Here is a 22416-nt window from a genome sequence, read left to right as displayed (position 1 = left end):
AACCTTCTTCCTGCCACGGGTTCATGCCAGACAATGTTTCTGCTGACCAGGGGGCAATTAAATAAAAGGGAAAAAAAAGTGGTGCTATGTGTAAAGAATGCTGATGTGAGATGTTTAACATCAACTGCCGCCAATCAAATTGTGACTAAGCTCTGTAGGGTTCATAAAATTTGCAAATCTGATCGTGATGAAGCCATGAACCTCACACACACACACACACACACACACATATACAGTTGAACCGGTTCTTGAACAAAAATATGTTGTTTAAAATGCCTCGGAAGTTGAATACATTTTCTGAGTTCAAACACACGAGAGGAGCCAAGGCGAACCAAAAACACGAGAACGGAGGCGGAGTCTACCCGAGTAGGCTCAGTTTGAGTCGACCTGCCGTAGGAGAAAGACTGCGCACATTTTTCGCTTCGTGTCCGTGTTTTTACACATTTATTATTTTCAACTCTTAGCCATGGATCCAAAGAAGGTGGCAGTAAAACTCCTGGCAAAGAAAAGAGGAAACTTGTGAGAACAACTGTTGAATTGAAGAAGGAAAAAATTGGCAAATATGAAAATGCCGTTTGTGTCTCGGGTCTTGCTGCAGTTTGGTATGGCAAAATTGATGATTTAGACTTCTTTAGAAAGCTGAGATAAAGAGAAAGAGAAGTGGAAAACTCCCAGGATAGTTGCCCAGTCATTTTATGGAGGTGGACTCCCTTTCAAAGGAATAACCCTCCTACCTTCCGTCTGTCCCTCCACGCCCCTCCTGACACCACAGCATGGAGTTTGTAGGTTCTCATTGTGGGTTTTCTCCGGGATCTCCGGTTTCCTCCCATCTCCAAAAACATGCGATTTAGGTCAATTGATTACTCTAAATCGTCCGTAGTGCGGCAGTGGTTGTTTTTCTCAGCGTGGCCCCTGCGATGCACTGGCGACGCATTCAGGATGTACCCCGCATTTTGCCTATATATAGCATGAATAAACAACAATGAATCAATGAACAGAATGGCGGTGAGAGACGGATATAGTGAGACAAACAAAAGTCTCCCGAAAGCTAAGATGAGGAGGTGGATATTTTTTGTAGCCAGTGCAAAGAGGATTTAAATAAATACATTTAATAAACATTTGATATATTGTATGTTTTTACATTAGTAGCTAATTTTACACAATACACATGATTTGGTATTAAATTAATTTTGCCAACAACAACAAAAATCTGAGGAGCCACTTGTGAGCCAAAAGAACCGGCTAAATATTTTTCTTTATTTATTATTTAATATTATTTACTTGAATAAGTTTGATTATTGATCGATGGAATAGTGTGGTTTTCTTAACCTGATCAAATGAAAGGATTTATGTTATAATAACAGCAATAATCTATCCATATATTTTTACTACTATACAATTGAATATGCAATGTTTGTAACTTAAGTAGTGAACGGATCAAGCGGAAAAATTCAGCAACATGGCAATAACAATAGCAACACGCTGCAGTCAGGAAATCAATCATCTGCTGGCTGTGACTATTGAAACTTATTTGAACTTTTTTGTTTTTTCCAGCATGTGCTGACATGTTGACCCCGGCGACATATGGCGCTCAGGATCAGCACTGGACAGCTCCATAGGTAGTCGGCTATATATGGAGCTGTCCAGTGCTGATCCTGAAAGTGCCATCTTTTCCCCGGCATTGACTCGGGGAATGTTCTTTATCTTGCCCACTTCGGTTGGTTTTTTTGGTTTGCTCATGTCCATGTCAAGACAAGGTGGTAGTTTTTTTGTTTTGCTTTGATTTTGTATTTATTATCTTTGTTCCTGCGTTATGATTGCATTTTAATGGAACTTTTCCACATTATTAGATGTGTTAATTTATTCCCATCCTGGTTCATACTTTTGATTTTATCATTTACAGTATGACTTTCTCTAACAATTTTTAAGCTACAACGTTTTCAAAACGTGATATCAAAACTGAATATTTTATTGTAATTACTGTGGTGGCTAAATAGTTAAATACAAAAATAAATAGTTATTTAACAGCATGTTAAGGAGTAGTTACATTTATTTTACATTAAATGACATTACATTTAGTTAAATGTTTTCCTGTGTTACGGTTTACATTTGGCCTTTGGAGGGCAAACATAATGCAAATGTGGCCCTTGGAGAAAGTTAGTTTGACACCCCTGTTCTAGACTTTTGTGCATAAGAGGTGGCATTTAACTGGTTAAATCAAAAACACAACAACAACAACAAAAACAGCATTTAAAACAACTCTACAGCCAAAATCTTGTAACTTATATTTAGAACCCTGATGTGTATTGTAATTGATATCTTTCTTTCATAGACCGTGGCTGTCCTTTGCAGGCGTCATTGTGCTCAGTGTAGCGTCGTCATGGCTACAGAGGAGGAGAGTGTTTGCTTGTCGAGAGCAGGATAAGGTTCTGCAGGAAGTTCCAGACAGTACCAAGTGTATCATGGACCGTTCCCTCTTAACGAAAATGTGTTGGAGGCAGCTTACCTGCAATCACTATGGCAACGTGGATGATGGGAACATCTGGAAGCGTTATACAGCTTACAATTTACTCCAGGGTGCTGCCATTATCTACCAGCCTGTGTTGTGAATACAATTACACAGACATTTGCAATACAGAAACAGAATGTTGGGTTCCGATACGCTGACATGCTTTGTCGACCCAGTTCTCTCAGTATTAAATTTATGAATAAATTACATTCATAAATGTTTCATTAAAAGTATCATTTATGAATGTATTGTTTTTATTTAAATCAAATCTTCATACTTTTTATGGTGTTATTGCATTTGATGCTTATAATTGTTTGTGTAAAATACCTGAGTAAAAAAATATTTCAAAGAAATATTTTGTCTATTAGTGCAAAATACCACAATAAAAATTATTTCAAACAAATATTTTAAAAAGTGACTTTTATAATCTAGATAACGTCAATCAATCAACGTTTTCAAGTTTTCTTGTACACATACTGAAACCAAAGCTAATAGGTGCCCCTCCGCAGCCCGGCTGGGTCGTCATAGTCATCATATTCAGCTATAGCATAATTTGTGATTGTTTCCAAAGGTCTGGAAATGTTCCCCTGATTATAGATCAATTGGTTTTGCAATATTTTAGCAGCAACTTTAATTATTTTCCAATCTAGGTTGTCAAAACCAGGATACGTGTCCTCTGGGGGGCCATTTAACATCTGTTTAACAGTTTTAAGATCAACTATCTCGAGATTAAAGTGGTAGTTTTTACCATACATCGAGTCTCCAATAATTTCACCGTAGAAGTTAAACTATTGACTTTGTTGGTAAATTGTTAACCCAGTTTGGCGCCATCTGCTGGCCTTGTGATTTATGTCCCAGTGACAACATCTGCCACAGTTGATTTCGGTCATTAGCAGAATCACAGGTGTTTTTTGTTTAAAGTAATCTCTGTTTTTAAATTTTAAATTTCAGCTCGTAAAAGACAATTTCTGATACAAGGGGCAGTTTTTGGAGAAATAATCTAATAATTGACAGGCCCTGTCAATATGTTTGCATTCTTCATCCACATAGGATGCTCTGGAACCCGAAGGCCTGTAATAACAGCCAATTGTTGGCTTATAACGTACACGACTCGTCTGATATTTCATTATCAGAGTTAATGAGATGTTCTCTTAACCCTTGTTAACCGTTGTCCTCATAATCTGGATACACCCCGTGTCAAATCTGTCTTTCCTGTACAAGTTGCATTCACTAAAAGTTCAGGATCAGAACTCTCATCTAAATGTGTTCGGACAGTGCCAGGATGGGACTGGGTCGGCGAGAATCAAACCTTTCTTTGAAAAAACCCAAAAAAGCGAGTCAGGTTTGACAAAAGACTCATCCTCGCCAACAGCAGCTTCTTTAGGAGGCATCTTACTGAGCTGCACCAGCAATAGATCTACCTCCAGAGCACTGCCGAGGTGCCCTTGAGTAAAGCACCGTCCGCCGATCACATGGTGGCACCTTCACCCAGTGCCCTGCCCACATGCTATGGGAGGGCCCCCTGTTTGTGTGTGTGTGTGTGTGTGTAATGCTTTGAGGGGCCCCTTGCAGTAGGGTGTAAACATAATTTCGTTGTTGCGTGTGTGGTTTCCGTTCATTAACAATGACCCGAATAAAGATTTCTTCTTCTTCCAGTTCGCCACTAGGTGTCACTAGTAGATCGGAATGTAACAGTCAGGATGGACAGCTTGTTCTGTCGATTCGAAATCAATGCCTTTTTTTTTTTACTTTTACATGACATGTAAAAGGCATGTGTGTGTCCATGGAAACAGAAAATAGGTCTGCCATACAATGAAACACAACTTGTCACTGATATTAGACAAATAGACGGGGCCTTTATTTGTCGAGCACTTTTCAAAAACGTAACACAAAGAACACAACACACATTTAATATCTTCATAACTCGATAGTTAGAAGTGTCAATGGTAAGAATGAAAGAAGAAATGCTGCGTTACGTCAGCAGAGACAGCGAATCCTAAAAGCATAGGAATAACCAAACAACTCAAAAACATATCGGTACTAAAAACAAAATAAACGATCAACCATCAATTATTCTTTGCTGTTGTCGTCATCGCCATTAAAAAGGAACGCTGTTGTGTGCGGCGTCTTCCGTCGCAGTTTCATCTGTGTCCTTCTGCAGAAACTCTGCAAGCCCCCACTTGCAGATCTGAGGTTGGATTGTCGAGACGAGATGAGAGATGAGTTTCTGTGAATATTTTCACTGCCGCTTAAGGCGACGCTTTTAGCCGCAGCTCCTTCCTTCCTTCTCTGACCGAGGGGAAGCCAAAAGCTGCAGTCAGTCACTCTTCATCCTCAGAACGCGTTCATTAATTAACCCGTTAAAGCCCGCACCATCAAGGAATCGTCAGAACACTAACATTTTTGGGAAAAATAAGGTCTTAATGGAACCTTCTGACAAATGTGAAGGTAATTTTATGCTGCGGAGGACGAATAATTGCCCTTTCTTTCAGACTGTGTGACCTTTGTTTTTACTACACTGAAAGAAGCAAAACCACATAGAAAATATTAAACGGCATTTTCTTTTTCTTTTTTTAAGAAAAAAAACCTACATTTTTATGTGAATGTATGCGAATGTATTTTTAGTTATTTTATTTCATCAGTTACTTATTTACATTTAAATGGCTCCTGTGAGCGTTGTAATATAATTGTGTTAATATTAGCACCAAAAACAAGAGTAGCGAGGCAACGTGAAAATGGAACCTTCAGGGTTTAAATGTAAAAAAAATAAAAAGGTGAGATGGCTCCACCCCTTTAAGCAGAAACTCATCAAATCAAGTGCTCCTTGTTTTGTTGGACAGTAAACACTGCAGCAGCTTTCCTGTAACTGACCCACAGTTCAGTTGAACTTGATTTATAATAAGGGATAAGGGTAACCGATCCTGAACAAGCGTGGAGCAGTTTCAACACTCAAAAGACTTAAGGATTAAAACAGTGTCCAAAAATTGAAGCATACATTTTCTTGTTAAGATAAATGTTAAAAGGGGCTTTCGACGTTGCTGATGTGGTGAACTGGAACCGTAATTTTTATTAAAAATTTACATGAAACAATAAAGTACTAACATTAACTCATTGAGTGCCAGCCATTTTCAACTCGGCTGTATTCTCAGTGCCCCAGTTTCCGCGCATTTCCCCCGATATTCCAAGCCCCACAGAATATTCTTTACTATGATTATGCACACAAGGAACCTACCGAATGAAAGATTAAAGTCTCTTCTTTCATCAGGAGAAAGAAGTGTGTCTCATTTTTCGTTCTGGAGTTTTTGGCCGTTGAAGAGAGGCAGATTTCAATGTCAGGGTTGGCAGTGAATGTTTGGATTTTAAAAACGTGAACGGCACTCAAAGAGTTAAAGGGGATCTGCATTTTAGTGTCATAAACTGCTCATTGTAAAACAGCATGTTACTTGAAATTAATGTTTGAAGGACCTTTGGCTTCTTATTAACTGCACAAACAGCTGGAGGGACTTTCCAGATGTGTTTCAGTTGTTCGTGCAGCTTGCTTCATGCCACGCCGTGCTGCTCGGCACCTGAACTTATTCTGCACACCTGAGCGTGGCAACAGAAGTAACAGCGCCTTTTGTCCGTCTCTCTGTTAAACCACAGATTCACAGCAAGCAGCTGTTCAAGCGACTCCCTGTGTTTTCCAGCGCCCATGGGCCAAGGGCCGCCATTACTGCAGCGTGCACATGGTTGTGTATTGTGTTCAAACGAGAGACAAACTGGTGGAAAAAAAATGAGCGAGAGTAAGTGAAAGGTGAAAGCCAGGCACAGCCCCACAGCGGATTCGTGTGGCTTGCGGGTCGAGACGTGTCTCGGGCCTTTAAGTGTTGGCGTGTGATACACGCGGGTCAACAGCAAGCTGGAGCCTCCCTCGAGCTGCCTGTCTGCTATCTCTGCTCTTATCTGCGTCACATTCCTTCATTTTTATTTCAATGCTGAAATGCCAGCATCCAAGCACGCCCGCTTTACCGCCTAGGAACACATTATGCAGCACACTGTAAAACTCCAGCTCCCGGTAAGTTACAGGGAGTTACAGGTTACCGAAAAGGTAACCTGTGTAAAACTAAGTAAAATAAAGTCAGATATGACACCTCCACTGAGGAATAACATGGCGCCTGGGAGGTGGACAGGGTTACACCCACCTGCCTTTAGGGGCGGTATGTCCATATCTGATGGTTTTGATAAGGCCATCCACGTCCTGAAAAAACCACCGGGCAGATTTCTAGACCCTTCTCCCCATTCGGGACTTTCTCTTCAGTTAGCTCCATTACATTACTTTTAGACACATTTGAACAGTAGTTTATATTATTCTGCTGTATGACAGAGGGTTTTTTTTCAGTGCTGGGAGATTCCCTGGTGGTGCCAACCTTTGCTAAGGACTCTAGTTGGACTTTCAGATGAGAAAGGGGGCATGCACAATCTTAGTGGTATTAATACAAGAAAAACATATTTCATTATCCTCAAAAGCTTGAATCTGAAGTTAATTTGCTGCACCAACACCCTCTTTAAATACAGGACGTATATTCAAATAAAAATGCTCTTAATCATCAGTATTGTCAGGAGAAGGAGAAGATAGATAGATAGATAGATAGATAGATAGATAGATAGATAGATAGATAGATAGATAGATAGATAGATAGACGAGACGATCATATATGATATTATTATACCATAAATTATAAACAAAAGTAAATTAATAAAAAAATCATTGGATTGATATAGATTTTCTAGGCACAGTTAGACTGAGAGATGGATGTCGATATGGGCCAATGGCCTCGCCAACCACCACCAAAATGCAATGGAGCAGGATTTGAGCCGCCGTCTTGAGGTTGTTGGATAACCCACTCTGCCATCTGAACCAAATCACTTCTGTTAAGGCAGAAATCCATCGTGGGTCAAAGTTTCACTGATTTTCCGTCAAAGCTTTTGACTTGACAGGAACAGGAAGTCAGTTCTTTTGTGAAATGTGGACATAATGAGAATGAAATGACTCATTAAAAGCAATCGGGAGGTGAGTCACACTCTGCTTCCCCGGAGTGCCGAAGAAGCAGACTGCAGAACCCAAAGGAGAGTAGAGGAAACAACTGGTGCTTCCCTCATCAGATGGCCCCATCTTTCTCTCGCCCTCTGCTTTCTCAGCTTTTCATCCCACAGTCCTTTGTTTCACGTGGTTTAAGGCCACTTGTCTGACTGAAACACACTTATATTTATTTGTACAAGATCTCATTATGAAAAACAGAACCCTATCCTCTTCTGAAAGCCGCTTTCCATCAGCTATCCACTTGTAGCAGTGGCAGTGAGGTCCGGATGATGTGAGAGTAGCTGAACGTTGTTCAGGAGTTTGGAGCGGTGTTCAGAATATCATGAGAGGGGGGGACCTCACAGATGAAATGGTTACGATTGTTTGCTATGCTTAAACCTTCTGCTACTGACCTGCCATGGCACTATTTATTCTACTGACAGATGAAAAGGGGAAGCATTCTTTCCTGAAACAGACATGTGGTTTCTGTGCATTGCTGGTCAGTGGAGTCTGACGTACAGCATATGCAGGTGTTTCCCGCCTGTGCCACTAATGGACCAATCGCAGGAAGTTTGACAGTCATCAAGTGTCGACGAATGTGGCCTGTAGTTTCTTGCAGCTGCTCACGGAGCAGGTATTATTCCTTTAAATGTGCATTACAATGATTATTTAGTTAAAACTCTCATCCTTTTAATATCATTAATATCCAGTGAGGATCGGGTCCTCACCAGGGTATTTTATTTACCCTGTAGCACTTTGAGACTCCCTGGAATTATTATTCATTATTATTAAGCAGCCAAAGAGACAAATCCACTAGGCAGGCAGTGTCAAAACACAGGAGGTCAGCCAGGAACGCAGGAAGGTAGGCATCATCACTAACAATCTGATAGAGAGCAGAGTGTAAGAGCAGTATGACTGATGAGGAGATGAGCAGCAGGTGTCCTGAGCAGCACAGGTGACGTGGATAAGCTGATGACGGGTGTGGCAGGCGGAGCAGAGAGAGATTGGAGCTACGTGGAGCAGGAAGCTCCAGCCGAGAGCTTGACACAAGATGCAGTGGGACTTAAGCTTCCAGACTGAAACACAGCTGCTAACTGACCAATTGGTGGTGGTTATAGAGCAGAAGAGGACTGTGGTGATACCAGCTAACAGCAACATCAGGGGGAAAATGTCCTTCAAGTCGTTGTGGTTGCTCTTTCTGGAGCAGGAATCTCTAGTCATGTTATCGCACCTTGTGTTGCATTAGCAGCTACAACATGAATAGACTCTTGAAAATGGTTCTAAAGTTCACTTGTTGTCGTCCAATTCTTGTGATTTAAGTGTTTTATAAATGACGTACAACATGAAACATTTGCATTCTATCAGATTTTTAGGTAAACTCTGGCCTAGACAGTTTTGGGAGGTTCAGTAATAAACTGTGCCCTCGCCTTCTTTTCGAACACTGGTTGATGTCTATTAATACAACGAACAAGATGTTAGATTCATTGGTCATGTCACAGAATTAGTGGGTTCCATTTTGAACTTTTCAGACAGCTAGCCTCGCTGATTAGCCTTATTACAGTCTTTAAGCTAAGCTAGGCAAACTGTTTCTTGAGTCTGTGTTCTGAATTTAAAGGAATAGTTCACCCATGAATGAGCTGTTCCTGTAACAGAAAGAAACATTTCTGTTTTTGGCTTAATTAGCATTGAACTGACCATCTCATTGACTTTTAACCAATGGAAGTTAAACACCTGTGTAAAGTTTTTATGAAGCCTGTTTTACACTTTTTTTAATCAACAGTATAACTGACAGTATAACATTTGTACCTTGTAGTTATGACTTCGTGTCGATTCTGAAATTAGACGCATGAGTGACATTTGTAAGGCTGTGACATCCCAGGGGACGTTAGCATATCTAAATATATAAAAACAGACCAGTCAACCAGGGCCTTGATTTTCTTCCACTTTAACGCTGTGATAGAGAGCTAGGCAGTATGCACTGGGAAACAAGTAAGTACCGGTAGATTGTTTATATAATTGGTGATATGCAATAACCCACGTTATCGCTAAGATAGCCTGTTGGTTTGAGTAACGATTTAAATGTGCTTCAGTTTTATTCATTCAGATCAAAGCAGCATTTTAATGAAACATATCTTTATGTTTGCTCCAGTTGTGGATTTTGCATTATTTGTCATTTAGAGATCGAGGGTTAACACAATAAAATGAATTTACAGCGTATAACAAACAAAGCCTTTTAGAAACACTGATTGGTTTGTCATTTTACAAAATAATCCGGTTGTTGGACGAGAACATTTCAGCTGAAGTCGTTTGTTTATGCTCGTGTTCCTGTTGCGATCAGAATCCCTGCTGTTGTGTGACTCTTTGGAAAGAGGAAGGCTGGTCATTTGTTAGTTGGCTCGGCGTTTCCACTGACCTGTAATCTTGATATGCAAAATGGAAGCAGTCCCTCAGTAAAATACTGCACAGCTGTGTGGCTTCCTCTTTATGAGTCCTCGGTCATGTTGATTGATTAGGTGTGTGTGTGTGTGTGTTTGGGTGTGTGGTTCAGTTTAATGATCCAGCTTGTTGCTCAAATGGCTTTTCCTGCATCAGGGAAACTTTCTGGCAGTAAAAGTGGCAGATAATATAGAAAATGATCATGCATCATTTTATTCAGATATTTACAGCAGTTTCTTCGTAATACACTGTCAATACAAGTTGTTTTCTCTTCTGTTATATTCTGAGCCGCCCTCAATGTGCAAGAAGTTCAGAGAGAGTTGCTTGCCGATGTCTTGGTTCTTTACGGTGACTTTTAATGCAGATAGTTAAACATGAAGATCACCACATCACCTACTATCAGGATTGTAAACCACTGGCCTTGATAAGAGCCACACCTTTGTTTGCAGTGCCTTCAATCTGCCAGGCCATGTTGTTGTCGGCTGTGTTGCAGGTGTAGCAGGGAACGACAACTTGACCCACAAGAGCAAGCACTTTGGCGACAGAGGCGAGGATAAACTTCCTTTTATTAGGCAGAAACCTTGGACAGGACCTAAGGCTCATAGTGGGCGGCCATCTGTCTTGACCGGCTAGGTTGAGAAGGAGAGAGAGCGACAGCGAGGACAGGTAGGAGGAGATTCAAAAACAAAGAGGTGGATAGAGAGTGGAGAGACAGAGAACAGGAGCAAACAAAAACACAATGAAACATAGAGGCTGCTGAAGATACTGACTAAAGAGCTGCTATATAAAGCTATATATGCTAATGCTAGCGATAGGGACACACACCCCGGCCACCCTCTACAACAGCTCTTCGGTCAGTGTTTGAATCAATCACAAAGTTAAAACTGGCCCCACGGTGCGCTGCCAACGCATTCGGGGTGTCCCCCGTCTCTCGCCCATAGCAAGCTGGGATAGGCCCAGCAGCTCCCGTGACCTGCAAAGCGGATAAAAATAGATGGATTGGCAAAGTTAAGACCTCACTAACTGTACATGCACTCAATTACTCTTCCATTACTCTTCGAATATCTGGAAGTCTGACACATTTGTCACAGGAGCAGACTTTTGATGTACGAGAAGCCCCTTCCCAAACACTGATTGATTATATTGATTGTGTGTTCTTCTGTTTGAGCTGCAAATATTAACATGACAGCTATAACTATCTTCCTACGTTTTTGGGGCTTGAGATAGTGCTTCCACTGCTGGTAATTTCCTTCCAGTAAAAGCTGCTCTTGGATCAGAAGTCAAGTGGCCAGAGCGAGAACCATTCCTTCACATGAGACAATATTCAGGACGCAACTGCAATTCCCTATGCCAAGCATGAATCAGGAAAATAGCTAATTAAATAAAATAAGAGGAATTTGATCTTACCAATAAAGTTTATATAATGCACTTGCAATAACTATAACATTACATAAATATCTACCCGCCATAAATTGTGGTCTCAATAACTGCTTCTGTCCTTCATGTTCACGTTTTTTTCTTTCATAAATTCCACATTCTTGTCTTTTAATTCAGGGTTCTTGGTCTCTATGTGTTGAAGCAGTTTAGAACCCTTCATTGCCTTGTTAACGAAGCTAATCAGTTGTTGATAAACCGTGTTTTAAATCTGACTCCTGGTTTGTCTGTTAAGTGAAGTTTTATTTTCTTGGAGGTCGTCGGCGCCTCCTCTTCTTCCTCCTCAGAACTTTGGACTTTCCCATTAGCAAAGAAGCTCTCCAAAGACGTTTGTTTTTTGATTTAATTTTCACTAGTTCACGTCTGTTTTTAGTAACGCATCACGTAAAGTATGAAAATTCACAGGCGAATGTTACGTTGGTGAAAATCCGGCCTTTTTTCAAAATAAAACACCTTTTAGACGCTAATAATCAATACAACGGAAATTGTATACATTCATTATTCTTTTTGTGCAGCCCGGTAACAAATGCCTCACGGACCGGTACCGGGCCGTGGCCCGGTGGTTGGGGACCACTGATCTAAGACATGCCTCCAGATTTCACCCAGTCATATTGGAATATGGTCAATGCAGTCTCAAATCCTAATGATGACAAGATATCGAAGGTTCTCACAGGACTTGAGAGTTGTGGCCACAGACTTCCATGAAACAGGAAGTTGGTTATATCTCCACTGTTAATGGTGCTTTCTTGAACAGTATGCAGTTACAGTGATCGTTGAAAGTAGTATAGTCCTCATGAATGTGATGCCTGTGTTACCTGTTGATGTTTATTGTGTATTGCTAGTCTTTGTCCCACCACAACACTCAGTAAACGTTTGGGAGGAGATTACACTCATTGTCTGTTTCCTGATTCATGAGATTTGCATGCTATGGCTCTCCTTGTCTTGCTTTACTTTTTCATCACCAGTGCTCAGTGGTTGGCTTTAGGGGTTACACAGAGATGCTGCATGGAAGATGCCCATAATGGAATCAAAAACAAGAAGAGGAGCTTCACATAAAAATCTACACAAAAATTTGTTAATGATGGAAAATAAAATTTGACTCTAGAACTTTGGAGCACAAGCACAAAGATGCTGTGGTAAATGTCTTAATCTCCAATTATAACATTGAATTATTCTAAATTAAATATTTCTCTGTCATGATGAATGTTAACCTAAATGAATTCACCCATTTAAGTTGGTGGAGTTGCAGCAATTCCTTTTAAAACTCAACTGCAATCATAAAGCTGATTACAAAGATCTTTTCTTAATATTACAACCCCTCCCCAGAATGACAATGAAACCAATTACTTTCTTTGAGCCGTTCCATTCTCCTGGTCCCGAAGCAGATTTTAAAGCTGAATTCTCAGACTCCCTTTCAATGATAGTCCTTAAAACATAACCCTTCTGCTCTCCCAGACATAATCCCAATAACAACCAACCAAAAACAAGAGATCAGTGTTTTTCTGATTCCTTTCTCTCATTTAAATAACATACAAATATAATAATAATGCTTTGGTTTTATATAGCGCGTTTCTAGACACTCAAAGACGCTTTACATTGTGCATTATTCATTCACTCCATACTTGGTGGTGGTAACAGCCACAGCTGCCCTGGGGCAGACTGACAGGAGTGAGGCTGCCAATTTGCGCCATCGGCCCTCCTGACCACCACCGGCATTCACTTGCTCACAACATTCACACAGGCAATGTGGGTGAAGTGTCTTGCCCAAGGACACAACGACAGTGTACACATATGCCAGAACAGCCAACCTCTCGATCATAGGTCTACCCGCTCAACCACCTGCGCCACTGTCGCCCCTAGATATGCTGCATCCAATAAAGTTTCTAGTCTTTTTACATGATACAAAGCAGTAATATTACTAGTATTGTATTATTGGACAAGTTGCCAGAATTAAGCTTGCAATCGACTGGAAGGTTGATTTTCTGTGGCAACCCCTGACGAGATCACTGGAAACGTGTGTCAGCCATTTGTTCACGCTGCAACATGTTGCTGTCATTATTAGGGTCAGAGCACTTTAACCTCAGTGACACTGAGCCTCCATCTGAAAAAACAAAAAACAAACTCTTGTCAATCTCTCTCTCTCTGGCCTCTCTAGCGCCAACGTCAGCGCTGACAAGGCCTAAACCCTATCAAGGTGTTCGAGTCAGAGACCCAGTGAAGGAGCTGCTAAGGAGGAAGCGAAGTCTGATGCCACGCTGCACCAAGATAGCGCCCCGTACTGCGGTGAGGACATCCCGACACATGGGATGAACATCCATCTCCATTCATGAACATTTGTTCATGTCACATCTGTGATGAGGCATATATTGACATATGAATGTCGATTTGATCATCTCCCTGCAATCTTCTGTATCACAGAACATGCATTCTGCAAAGGACAAATCCACTATTCATTCATTGGTCCTCCACCCTTTCCAAATAAAATAACTTTTCAAAGTGAACCAGTGACAAGGTGCTTCTATCACTGTGTCATTAATCCTTAACCCAGTAAGGCTGACTGCAGCAAATTCTGTTGTAGAGCAATGATTGCTCAGGATTAGGTGCTGCTGGACTAACCAAACTTTGATAGCTTCTTCTTTGTGAGGCTTTCAGAGGCTAAAATGATAAATAAGAAATGCACAAAAGAAAAATCTATAGCAGTCATGTAGGCTATTCATGATTCTATTCATTATTGCATGTTTTACTGCTGCTTTTTTAAAAGCAGCTTCTGAAAAATGCAAGTGCAGACATTTGTCTGCATATTTAACCTCTTATGATGCAGTCCTTGACATACCCATGCACACCTGCCATTTCTGCCTTTAATGCATGCCTGAATAGTAACTTAACATGTTGCATTCCATTCAGTTCCGATCACTTGTCACCACCGTTCTCCCAGCTCATGTTCTTCACTCTTCAGTCGTGTCATCTAAAGAAATTAACTGAATGATCTCCTGGGACCTTAGTAATTGTCTGGAGGGTCTGACCCGCCAGATAATCTGAAATGTGGCGCATAAAGAAAGAGGCCAGAGGCCTTTATATAACCCAGGTGTTTTTCCATGACAGTTACAGATATTCCCTGTGTAGCTCCAGGCCTGGGCACATAGCCCTATGCAAAATCGCCTGTAATCGTGCCAAAGGTCCTGCCCACTTCTGTAGAGCTGCTACCACAGCAGACACACATTGCCATTTACATACCTACAGTTATATTTCTATGTAACTACATGTATCTAAACAAACGATAACACATAAAAGTGTAAATAGTTCTAAAAGCATAATGCCTTTTTTTAAACCCAATTCTGTTTCTTTTACATGCCATTTTGGCTGCGGTGTCGGGAGAAAGGGAGAAGGGTTATTCCTTTGAAAGGGAGTCCCCCTCCATGAAATGACTGGGTAACTGTCCTTCTGGTGTTCATTCAGTCATTTTCCAACCGTTTTGTCCGCTACCGGGTCGCGGGCCGTGGTGGATGCCTTTTTTTAAACCCAATTCTGTTTCTTTTACATGCCATTTTGGCTGCGGTGTCGGGAGAAAGGGAGAAGGGTTATTCCTTTGAAAGGGAGTCCCCCTCCATGAAATGACTGGGTAACTGTCCTTCTGGTGTTCATTCAGTCATTTTCCAACCGTTTTGTCCGCTACCGGGTCGCGGGCCGTGGTGGAGCCCATCTCAGTAGTCAATGGGCCGGCAGTTCATCGCAGGGCATCCTTCTGGTGTGTTTTTTTTCTTTCTCTTTCTCTTTAGCTCAGTTTTCTTATGAAAAGTCGAAATCATTGATTTTTCCATACCGTACTGTGCAGCGATATCCGAGACACAGACGCCATTTTCATATTCTGTGATTATTTCCTACTTTAGTTCAAGAGTTGTTCTCACTGCTTTCCTCTTTACTTTGCCTTTCTGCTGCTGCCTTTCTTTGGATCCATGGCTAAGAGCTCAAAAGAATAAATGCAAAAAAACACGCACATGAAGCAAATAATTTATTAATAAAAAAACAGAATATGTAGAAAGAAAATAAAGCTTTATTTATATCATTGATACACTGCAAGCATACAATGACATTTTATTTACACCCTAGTACAATGGGCCCCTTGAAACTACCACACATGCAGGGGCCCTTTACTGCGGCGAGGGAATAGGGTGAAGGCGCCGCCATGATCGGCACTCACGGAGCAGTTTTGGGGGGATGGTGCCTTGCTCAAGGGCACATAGGCAGTGATCTGGAGGGAGACTGGCCCCTCTCCATTCACCAATCCACACTCCACATTTCATCTGGGCTGGTACTCGAACCGGTGTCTCTGCTTCCCAGCCCAAGGCCCAATCCCCTGAGCCACTGCAGCAGGTACCCATGCTTTGTTGGCTGTTATCCTTCTATATTAAAGGGACTCTTTGAAATAGCGAGAGATGTGTGTGTTGCTGCTCTTGCCACAGACTGATGTGTGAAGATTAATTCTTCTCATGAGTGAACAGAACAACCCCCCCACTCCCCCCTGAGCCAGCAACATCAGGGTGATAAGGGCTTCTCTCTTAGCACAGAAAGGAAGTCTGAGCGCCTGGCTGGCTGTGATCTTCACAGAACATGCTCAACATTTATATAGTTATATTGTCTGAAACCTAATTAGAGGGTAGCAATATTTTTAGTGTGTGGTGGTCAGAAGGTCGGCATCATGTAAGAAATATTGAAATAATAAGATAATACATGGAAAGATTTAAACAGATTTATTCATTTATCTTCTGAACCGCTTTGTCCGTTACTGCAGCGGTCCCCAACCTTTTTCCTGCCACGGACCGGTTTCATGCCGGGCAATTTTTTTCACGGACCGGGGGGGGGGGGGGGGGGGTAATTAAATAAAAAAAGAGGAATATTATCTTACCAATAAACGTTATAATATGCACTTGCAAAAACTATTAAACAAGTATTACACAAATATCTACTCACCATTAGTTGTGGTCTCAATAATTGCTTCTGTCCTTAATGTTCAGGTTTTTAAATTCCACATTCTTGTCTTTTACTTCAAGGTTCTTGGTCTCAATGTGCCGAAGCAGTTTAGAACCCTTCATTGCCTTGTTAACGAAGCTAATCAGTTGTTGATAAACCGTGTTTTAAGTCCGACTCTTTTCTTGGAGGTCGTCGACTCCTCTCCTTCCTCCTCAGTTGGACTTTCCCATTAGCAAAGAATCTCTCCAAAGACGTTTGTTTTTTATTAATCTTCACTAGTTCACGTCTGTTTTTAGTAACGTATCACGTAAATCATGAAAATTCACAGGCGAATGTTACGTTGGCGAAAATCCGGTTGTTTTTCAAAGTAAAACACCTTTTAGACGTTAATAACCAATACAACGGAAATTGTATAAATTAGTTATTCTTTCTGTGGGGCCCGGTGGTTGGGGACCACTGCGTTACCGGGTCACAGGTCATGCTGGAGCCTGGTACTATCCTGGTACAGGCACTATCCTTGGTACGACCGAGATCGTTTCCAGCCTGGTCGGAAGTCAAACAAAAACAAAATGGTTGACATGAGAGCTGTACTTTTTCTGCCACAGCGTTTTCTTGCTTGGCAATTTTTCCGCTCTTTGGTACGGATGATGGGCGTTGTGAAAAGTTATTGTGTAGATTTCAGACTTGACAAGATGCTATTGAATGCATCACAAGTCTTGTCGGATGCAAGCTAAAATTGTTGTTCCCTGTTTTAGGATGCAGATGCACAAAACAGCCGGTCATCATACACACAAGGTACGTCTTCATAAAAGTACAGTTTCATCAGTGACTCTGGAAGATATGTCTCTGGATGACCTTAAAGACTCATCTAAATCTCCCTCTGAAAATTAGCGACCTCTGACTCTGGTACCAACTCCCAGGCTGAGCCATTGACTGTGGGAAGTGATGGAGGGCTGCAGTATGCAGGGTGGAGACCTCTGCCCCCTACCACCAGTGCTGGCGTGCATCCCACAGCAACACTCTGGTCCTGTGATTATAGCCAGCAGGAGCATCCAGCCCAGACTCCTGCATCCACAACCAGCCCAGCACTGACGACTGATGTGTCCATGCAAACCCTGTGCCCCAGCTACACCATGCTGACCTACACACACACACCGCTGCTCACTAGCCTTGGCGTGAGTAGGGTTGCTGACGAAGCGCTTAGATCACTGGGGAGAGAAAAACACTATGGATCAATGTAGCTGAAAAAGACACTGAAACTGAAAACAAAAAACAGAAATGCAATTCAATCTGCCCTGAGAGCAGTCTCACAGACAATACAATAAATACAACATAATACAATACATAATACTGTATGTATATATGTACAATACAATACATAATACTGTATGTATGTATGTACAATACAATACAACATAAGCAAGTTACCTTTGCAAGTCTAAAAAAAAAGTTGCCGCTTCATGGAGTGGTGAAACACTCACGAGCAGTAATGGCAAACCTTTGATTGTAGCTGATGCTATCCTTCCTAATCTCCCGCCTTCAGTGTTGACAGGAGGTGACTGAGTTATCAGATTATATTTAGTCTGTCACTCAACACAAACATTGGTTGTACGCTTCCTTCTCTTCCTCATCATACTGTACTCACCATACTGCTGCTCACAAATACTTCTGTCCTAAGTGTAGCCTCAACCACCTTTTCCCATAACTTCATCGTATGACTCATGAGCTTTATCCCTCTATAGTTTCCACAACTCTGTATGTTTCCCTTCTTCTTGAAAATGGGCACCAGAACACTTCTCCTCCATTCCTCTGGTATCTTCTTCCCTTCTAAAATTGTATTAAACAACCCCGTTAAAAACTCTACAGCTACCTCTCCTAGACACTTCCACACCCCCACAGGTATGTCATCCAGGCTAACTGTCTTCCCATTCTTTATCCTCTTCTTTGCCTTTCTAACTTCACTCTTGCTAATCTTTGTCACTTCCTGGTCCACAACAGGTGTCTCTACTACCCTTTGTTCTCTCTCATTTTCCTCATTCATTAATTCCTGAAAATAATTCTTCCATCTTCCTAGCACACTACTGGCCATTGTCAACACCTTCCCATCTCTATCCTTAATTCAATTCAATTCAACTGTATTTATATAGGGCCAGATCACAACAGTTATCTCAAGGCACTTTACAGGATTACCAGGGAAAGACCTGCAGGGAAAGGCAGAACCCAACTTGATCCACAAGAGCAAGCACTTTGGCAACAGAAGCAAGGAAAAACTTCCCTTTAACAGGCAGAAACCTTGGACAGAACCTAAGTTTCATGGTGGACGGCCATCTGTCTGACTGACTGGGTTGAGGGAGAGAGAGAGAGAGAGATAGGAGGAGAGTCAAAAACAATGAGATGGATAGGGAAGTGATAAAAGGACAGAGCAGGAGCAGACAAAAACAAAATGTATAAAATGCATCAACCTTTCTCCTCATCATCATGTCAACCGGCTCTAGTTCTAACACGTTTACCTGCTTAGAGGTCTTACCATGTCACAATCTTGATTATTATTATTGATCGAGATGAACATTTAATTCAGATTTGTCTTTGTTTCAAACGATACCCATTGCCACAACAACCTCTCTCCATCAGATGGAACTCCCAGACTCCGGGCTGACCTACCTCCCCTGGGCCCAGCCCCTCACCACCATATCCACCCTGCCCAACCCAGGGGTCAAGTTAGCACCTGGCTCTGCAGTGTTGGCTGGGTCCCCTCTTGTCCACATGCCCTTGTCCATGTCTTTGACCACCATGATCCCTCAGCTAGATTGTCAAAGTATGGATCTTCAGCCAACGAATGTGGACCTACCACTGTATCCGGGTCACCAGCTGGACTCTGAACCACAAGGCCACTCTCTGGATGATGATCTGGGCGTAGAGCTAGAATCACAGAACCTCTTGGACAAACTTCTGGAGAATCAAAAGGCTGATGGTGTCGATGTGGACAAAGAATCGAACAGAAGCTCCTTCTTCACCCTTCTTAGCTGAAAATATGAATGAGTATTTTTCGTTTTCTTTGTTTAGAAAAATAACTTTTGAGACTGATTATAGTTTCAGGATTGTTTATTGAAAATGATTTTGTGGTAATTTGATCAATTACAAGTAGAGTTATATTCCATGTGTAAGTGTAATAAATTGAGACCTGTTCTCGTGCAGATATCCTGAAGTTCACATGCTGATAGACAGTCAGGTCTCCTGACAGTGTTGGCCTGTCAGTGTCCTGAAGAGCTGCGTTTCTTGTTCCTCAATGATGATTTGTGACACAACACATGAAGAGTCTTTCTCCTGCTTGTTGCTGCGAGCTGACCAAACAGGACCAAATGAATAAATAAAAGGTTATGTCAAGTATCATTCATCAAAAGTGAATTGAAGAAGAAACAACACTTAGTTCTGCCTTTAGGAAAGAGACAACGGAAGCTGGGAAGCAAATGCTATGCCTTTTAATGACCAGTCAGCATTCAGCTGACGACAGTTCAATGAAACCCGGCTACAGGCTAAAACAGGTTTAACCGCTAAAACATCGAGGCATATTTAGTACAGTAGATCCAGCAGTTATTAAGATAATAACGACGAGTCAATGGAAATATCTACAATCACCAACAATTCAATACATCAGAAATGTAAACCCACAAAAAGCAGATACTGAAGGGTTTCAGTGGCTGGCTTTATTTGTATAGTTTTTTACCATTTGAAGCTGCTAATATGCTAAGCTGCACTGCTAGCCTTAAATGATTAGTTGGATGTTCTAGCCAAAAAAGGATCAACGAGGATGTCTTTCATCTTTATTACTTTATTATTAATGTTTCTCCATTTCTAGTGGAGTCCACAGAGGAATCCTTCCCTGCATGCGAGGACCCCAGGCTCACATCTCCTGCAGATGGTGAGGGAGGCCTCAGTCCTCCTGTTTCCCCCCCCCCCCCTCCCCCCCCGCCCCCCCCCAGGGGAAACTGACATTGTTGAACAGACGTGAAGGCATCCATCAATCTTACCTGGAAACACCAGATACCGTATCTCAGAGGGAAACGAGCTAGGTGGGATCAACTGACGCAAACATCAAGAGGAGTAACATTTGCTCACACACACACAATTCAAAACTGCAAGCTAGCGTCCAGGTGACACTGCGAGGAGCCCCAAGAGTCTGGCGGGGGGGAGCAAGGATCAGGCTGACAGCCGTGAACAGCACCACTGAAACATGACTCTGTATATTGCATACTTTACAGGAGAGCGTTGCACCAATTATGTGACTGCAGGTTTGTGAGTTCATTTTCTACACCAGCAGCCCATAATCCAAGAGGTCAAAGTTCTGTTGAAGTGAAAGCATTAAGAACATCAAGCCTGTCTCTCATCACCCAGCAGACTGGTATTAATGGGAAATAGTTTTTATGGGTTGTTGACGGGTGAGTCGTAGTGGGACAAGTCCAGGACTGCTCCTTCTCCTTTCAAAGCATCAGCCGAACATTTTATTTGATCTTACATTTTAAAGTCCTAGCTGTCGTGTTTGAGAAGAGCCGCCCCGTTGAGTCAGGGAGAGGGCCTTTAAAAAGCTCCACCTTTGGGCTAAGAGGCATCCCAGAAACATGCCTGTACAGCACCTCTGATTGCATGCAGGGGTGGGACACATGGAGCAATGCCCAGAGCTTTTCATGGAAAGATTGTACCCCTAGGACTTAAAATCTGGCACCCAATGGTGGCTGGGGATTGCAGATAATGGCTTATACCACATAGACCTCTTTCATATTCACTTCACTGTTGCTCAGTAATTGCTGCTTGCGCGAAAATGGTGTTATTGTTCCACATGACAGAGAAACAAGTTTGCACAGGCTTTGTAATTGGAAGTCGTTCATTTATCAATAATATATTCACATTTTACGGATCAGTTTTATGGTATTAAATCTACTCTAGAATGTGAGTTTCCAGTTTGACATGAGTTGATCTTTTCTCTTTGGAGAAAATAATTTTCCTTTATATAGAAAACTAAATTCCTAAAAATAAAAAACAGAAATGTTCCTTCAAAGTAATCCAGAAGTGATGAACAAAGTATTTGTGAATGATTCACCAGATGTAAAACTCTGAAACCGAGGCTGCTTGAGTGAATAAAAGGATTGATTGAGGCCTTTTATTTAAATGTTTCCATGAGCAAATAGTTTTGCTTTGAAATGTTGATGCACGAGTGCATGAACTTTCCTCCAATGATGTTAACAATTCAGAAGCCTCGCTCTCAATGAAGGTTTTCTGTTCACACAGCGTCGAGCTGGGCAACACGATTCAGGACAGGAAGTTCGTTCATGCTGTACTTTTATTTTTGTAAACCTACTAATCACTCTCTTTGAGGTCTACTTCCTGGAGGCACACATGGGACAACAGCCACAGGTCTTCAGTGGGCAACTGTGACGGAGGTGGTTGAGCGGGTCATCCTATGAACGAGAGGTTGGTGGTTCGAATTCCAGCCCCACACTGCCATTGTGTCCTTGGGCAAGACACTTCACCCACATTGCCTGTGTGAATGTAGTGAGCAAGTGAATGTCGGTGGTGGTCAGGAGGGCCAATGGTGCAAATTGACAGTCTCACTTCTGTCAGTCTGCCCCCGGGCACCTGTTGCTACCCCAGGGTAGCTGTGTCTACCCCTGGGTAGCTGTGACTACCCCAGGGTAGCTGTGTCTGCCCCCAGGGTAGCTGTATCTACCCCTGGGTAGCTGTGGCTATAACAGTAGCATCACCCCCACCAAGTACGGAGTGAATGAATAATGCATGATGTAAAGCGTCTGACTGGTCACCCCTGCCCTACTGGCTGCAAAAAACATTTTGAACTTCAGCAAATTTAGTATTTATTTGAGTGCTATAAGTATTTTCATTTAAATTTCAAACAGATTTTAAATAAAATTCATAAAATCATTCCGTTATGGCCAGCAAATTTGTGCTTTGAAAGTAAATCGGAACGTGTTGTCATTGCAGCCGCCACGCTCTCCTCTCG

The 22416-nt window shown here is 41.9% G+C and overlaps 1 protein-coding gene across 1 annotated transcript; it reads left to right on the top strand.

Annotated features, from left to right (window-relative positions):
- The first annotated feature begins 9541 nt into the window (after nucleotides 1-9541).
- LOC137901780 (POU domain class 2-associating factor 1) lies at nucleotides 9542-19433 on the top strand. Its single transcript, XM_068745822.1, has 6 exons — nucleotides 9542-9557; nucleotides 13594-13721; nucleotides 17162-17201; nucleotides 17298-17585; nucleotides 18985-19244; nucleotides 19275-19433. Exons 1-6 carry the CDS (start codon nucleotides 9542-9544, stop codon nucleotides 19431-19433), a joined length of 891 nt encoding a protein of 296 aa, XP_068601923.1.
- Nucleotides 19434-22416: the final 2983 nt, after the last annotated feature.

This window comes from Brachionichthys hirsutus, chromosome 11 (genome assembly GCF_040956055.1).
Source record: "Brachionichthys hirsutus isolate HB-005 chromosome 11, CSIRO-AGI_Bhir_v1, whole genome shotgun sequence".
NCBI classification, from domain to species: domain Eukaryota; kingdom Metazoa; phylum Chordata; class Actinopteri; order Lophiiformes; family Brachionichthyidae; genus Brachionichthys; species Brachionichthys hirsutus.
Note: the sequence above shows the minus strand (reverse complement) of the source record. Positions and strands in the feature narration are given on the sequence as shown.

Coding starts and splice junctions, on each gene's coding strand:
- LOC137901780 (XM_068745822.1), top strand. Junction 13,722..17,161: donor AGATAGCGCCCCGTACTGCG/GTGAGGACATCC, acceptor TCCCTGTTTTAG/GATGCAGATGCACAAAACAG. Junction 19,245..19,274: donor TGGATCTTCAGCCAACGAAT/GTGGACCTACCA, acceptor CCGGGTCACCAG/CTGGACTCTGAACCACAAGG.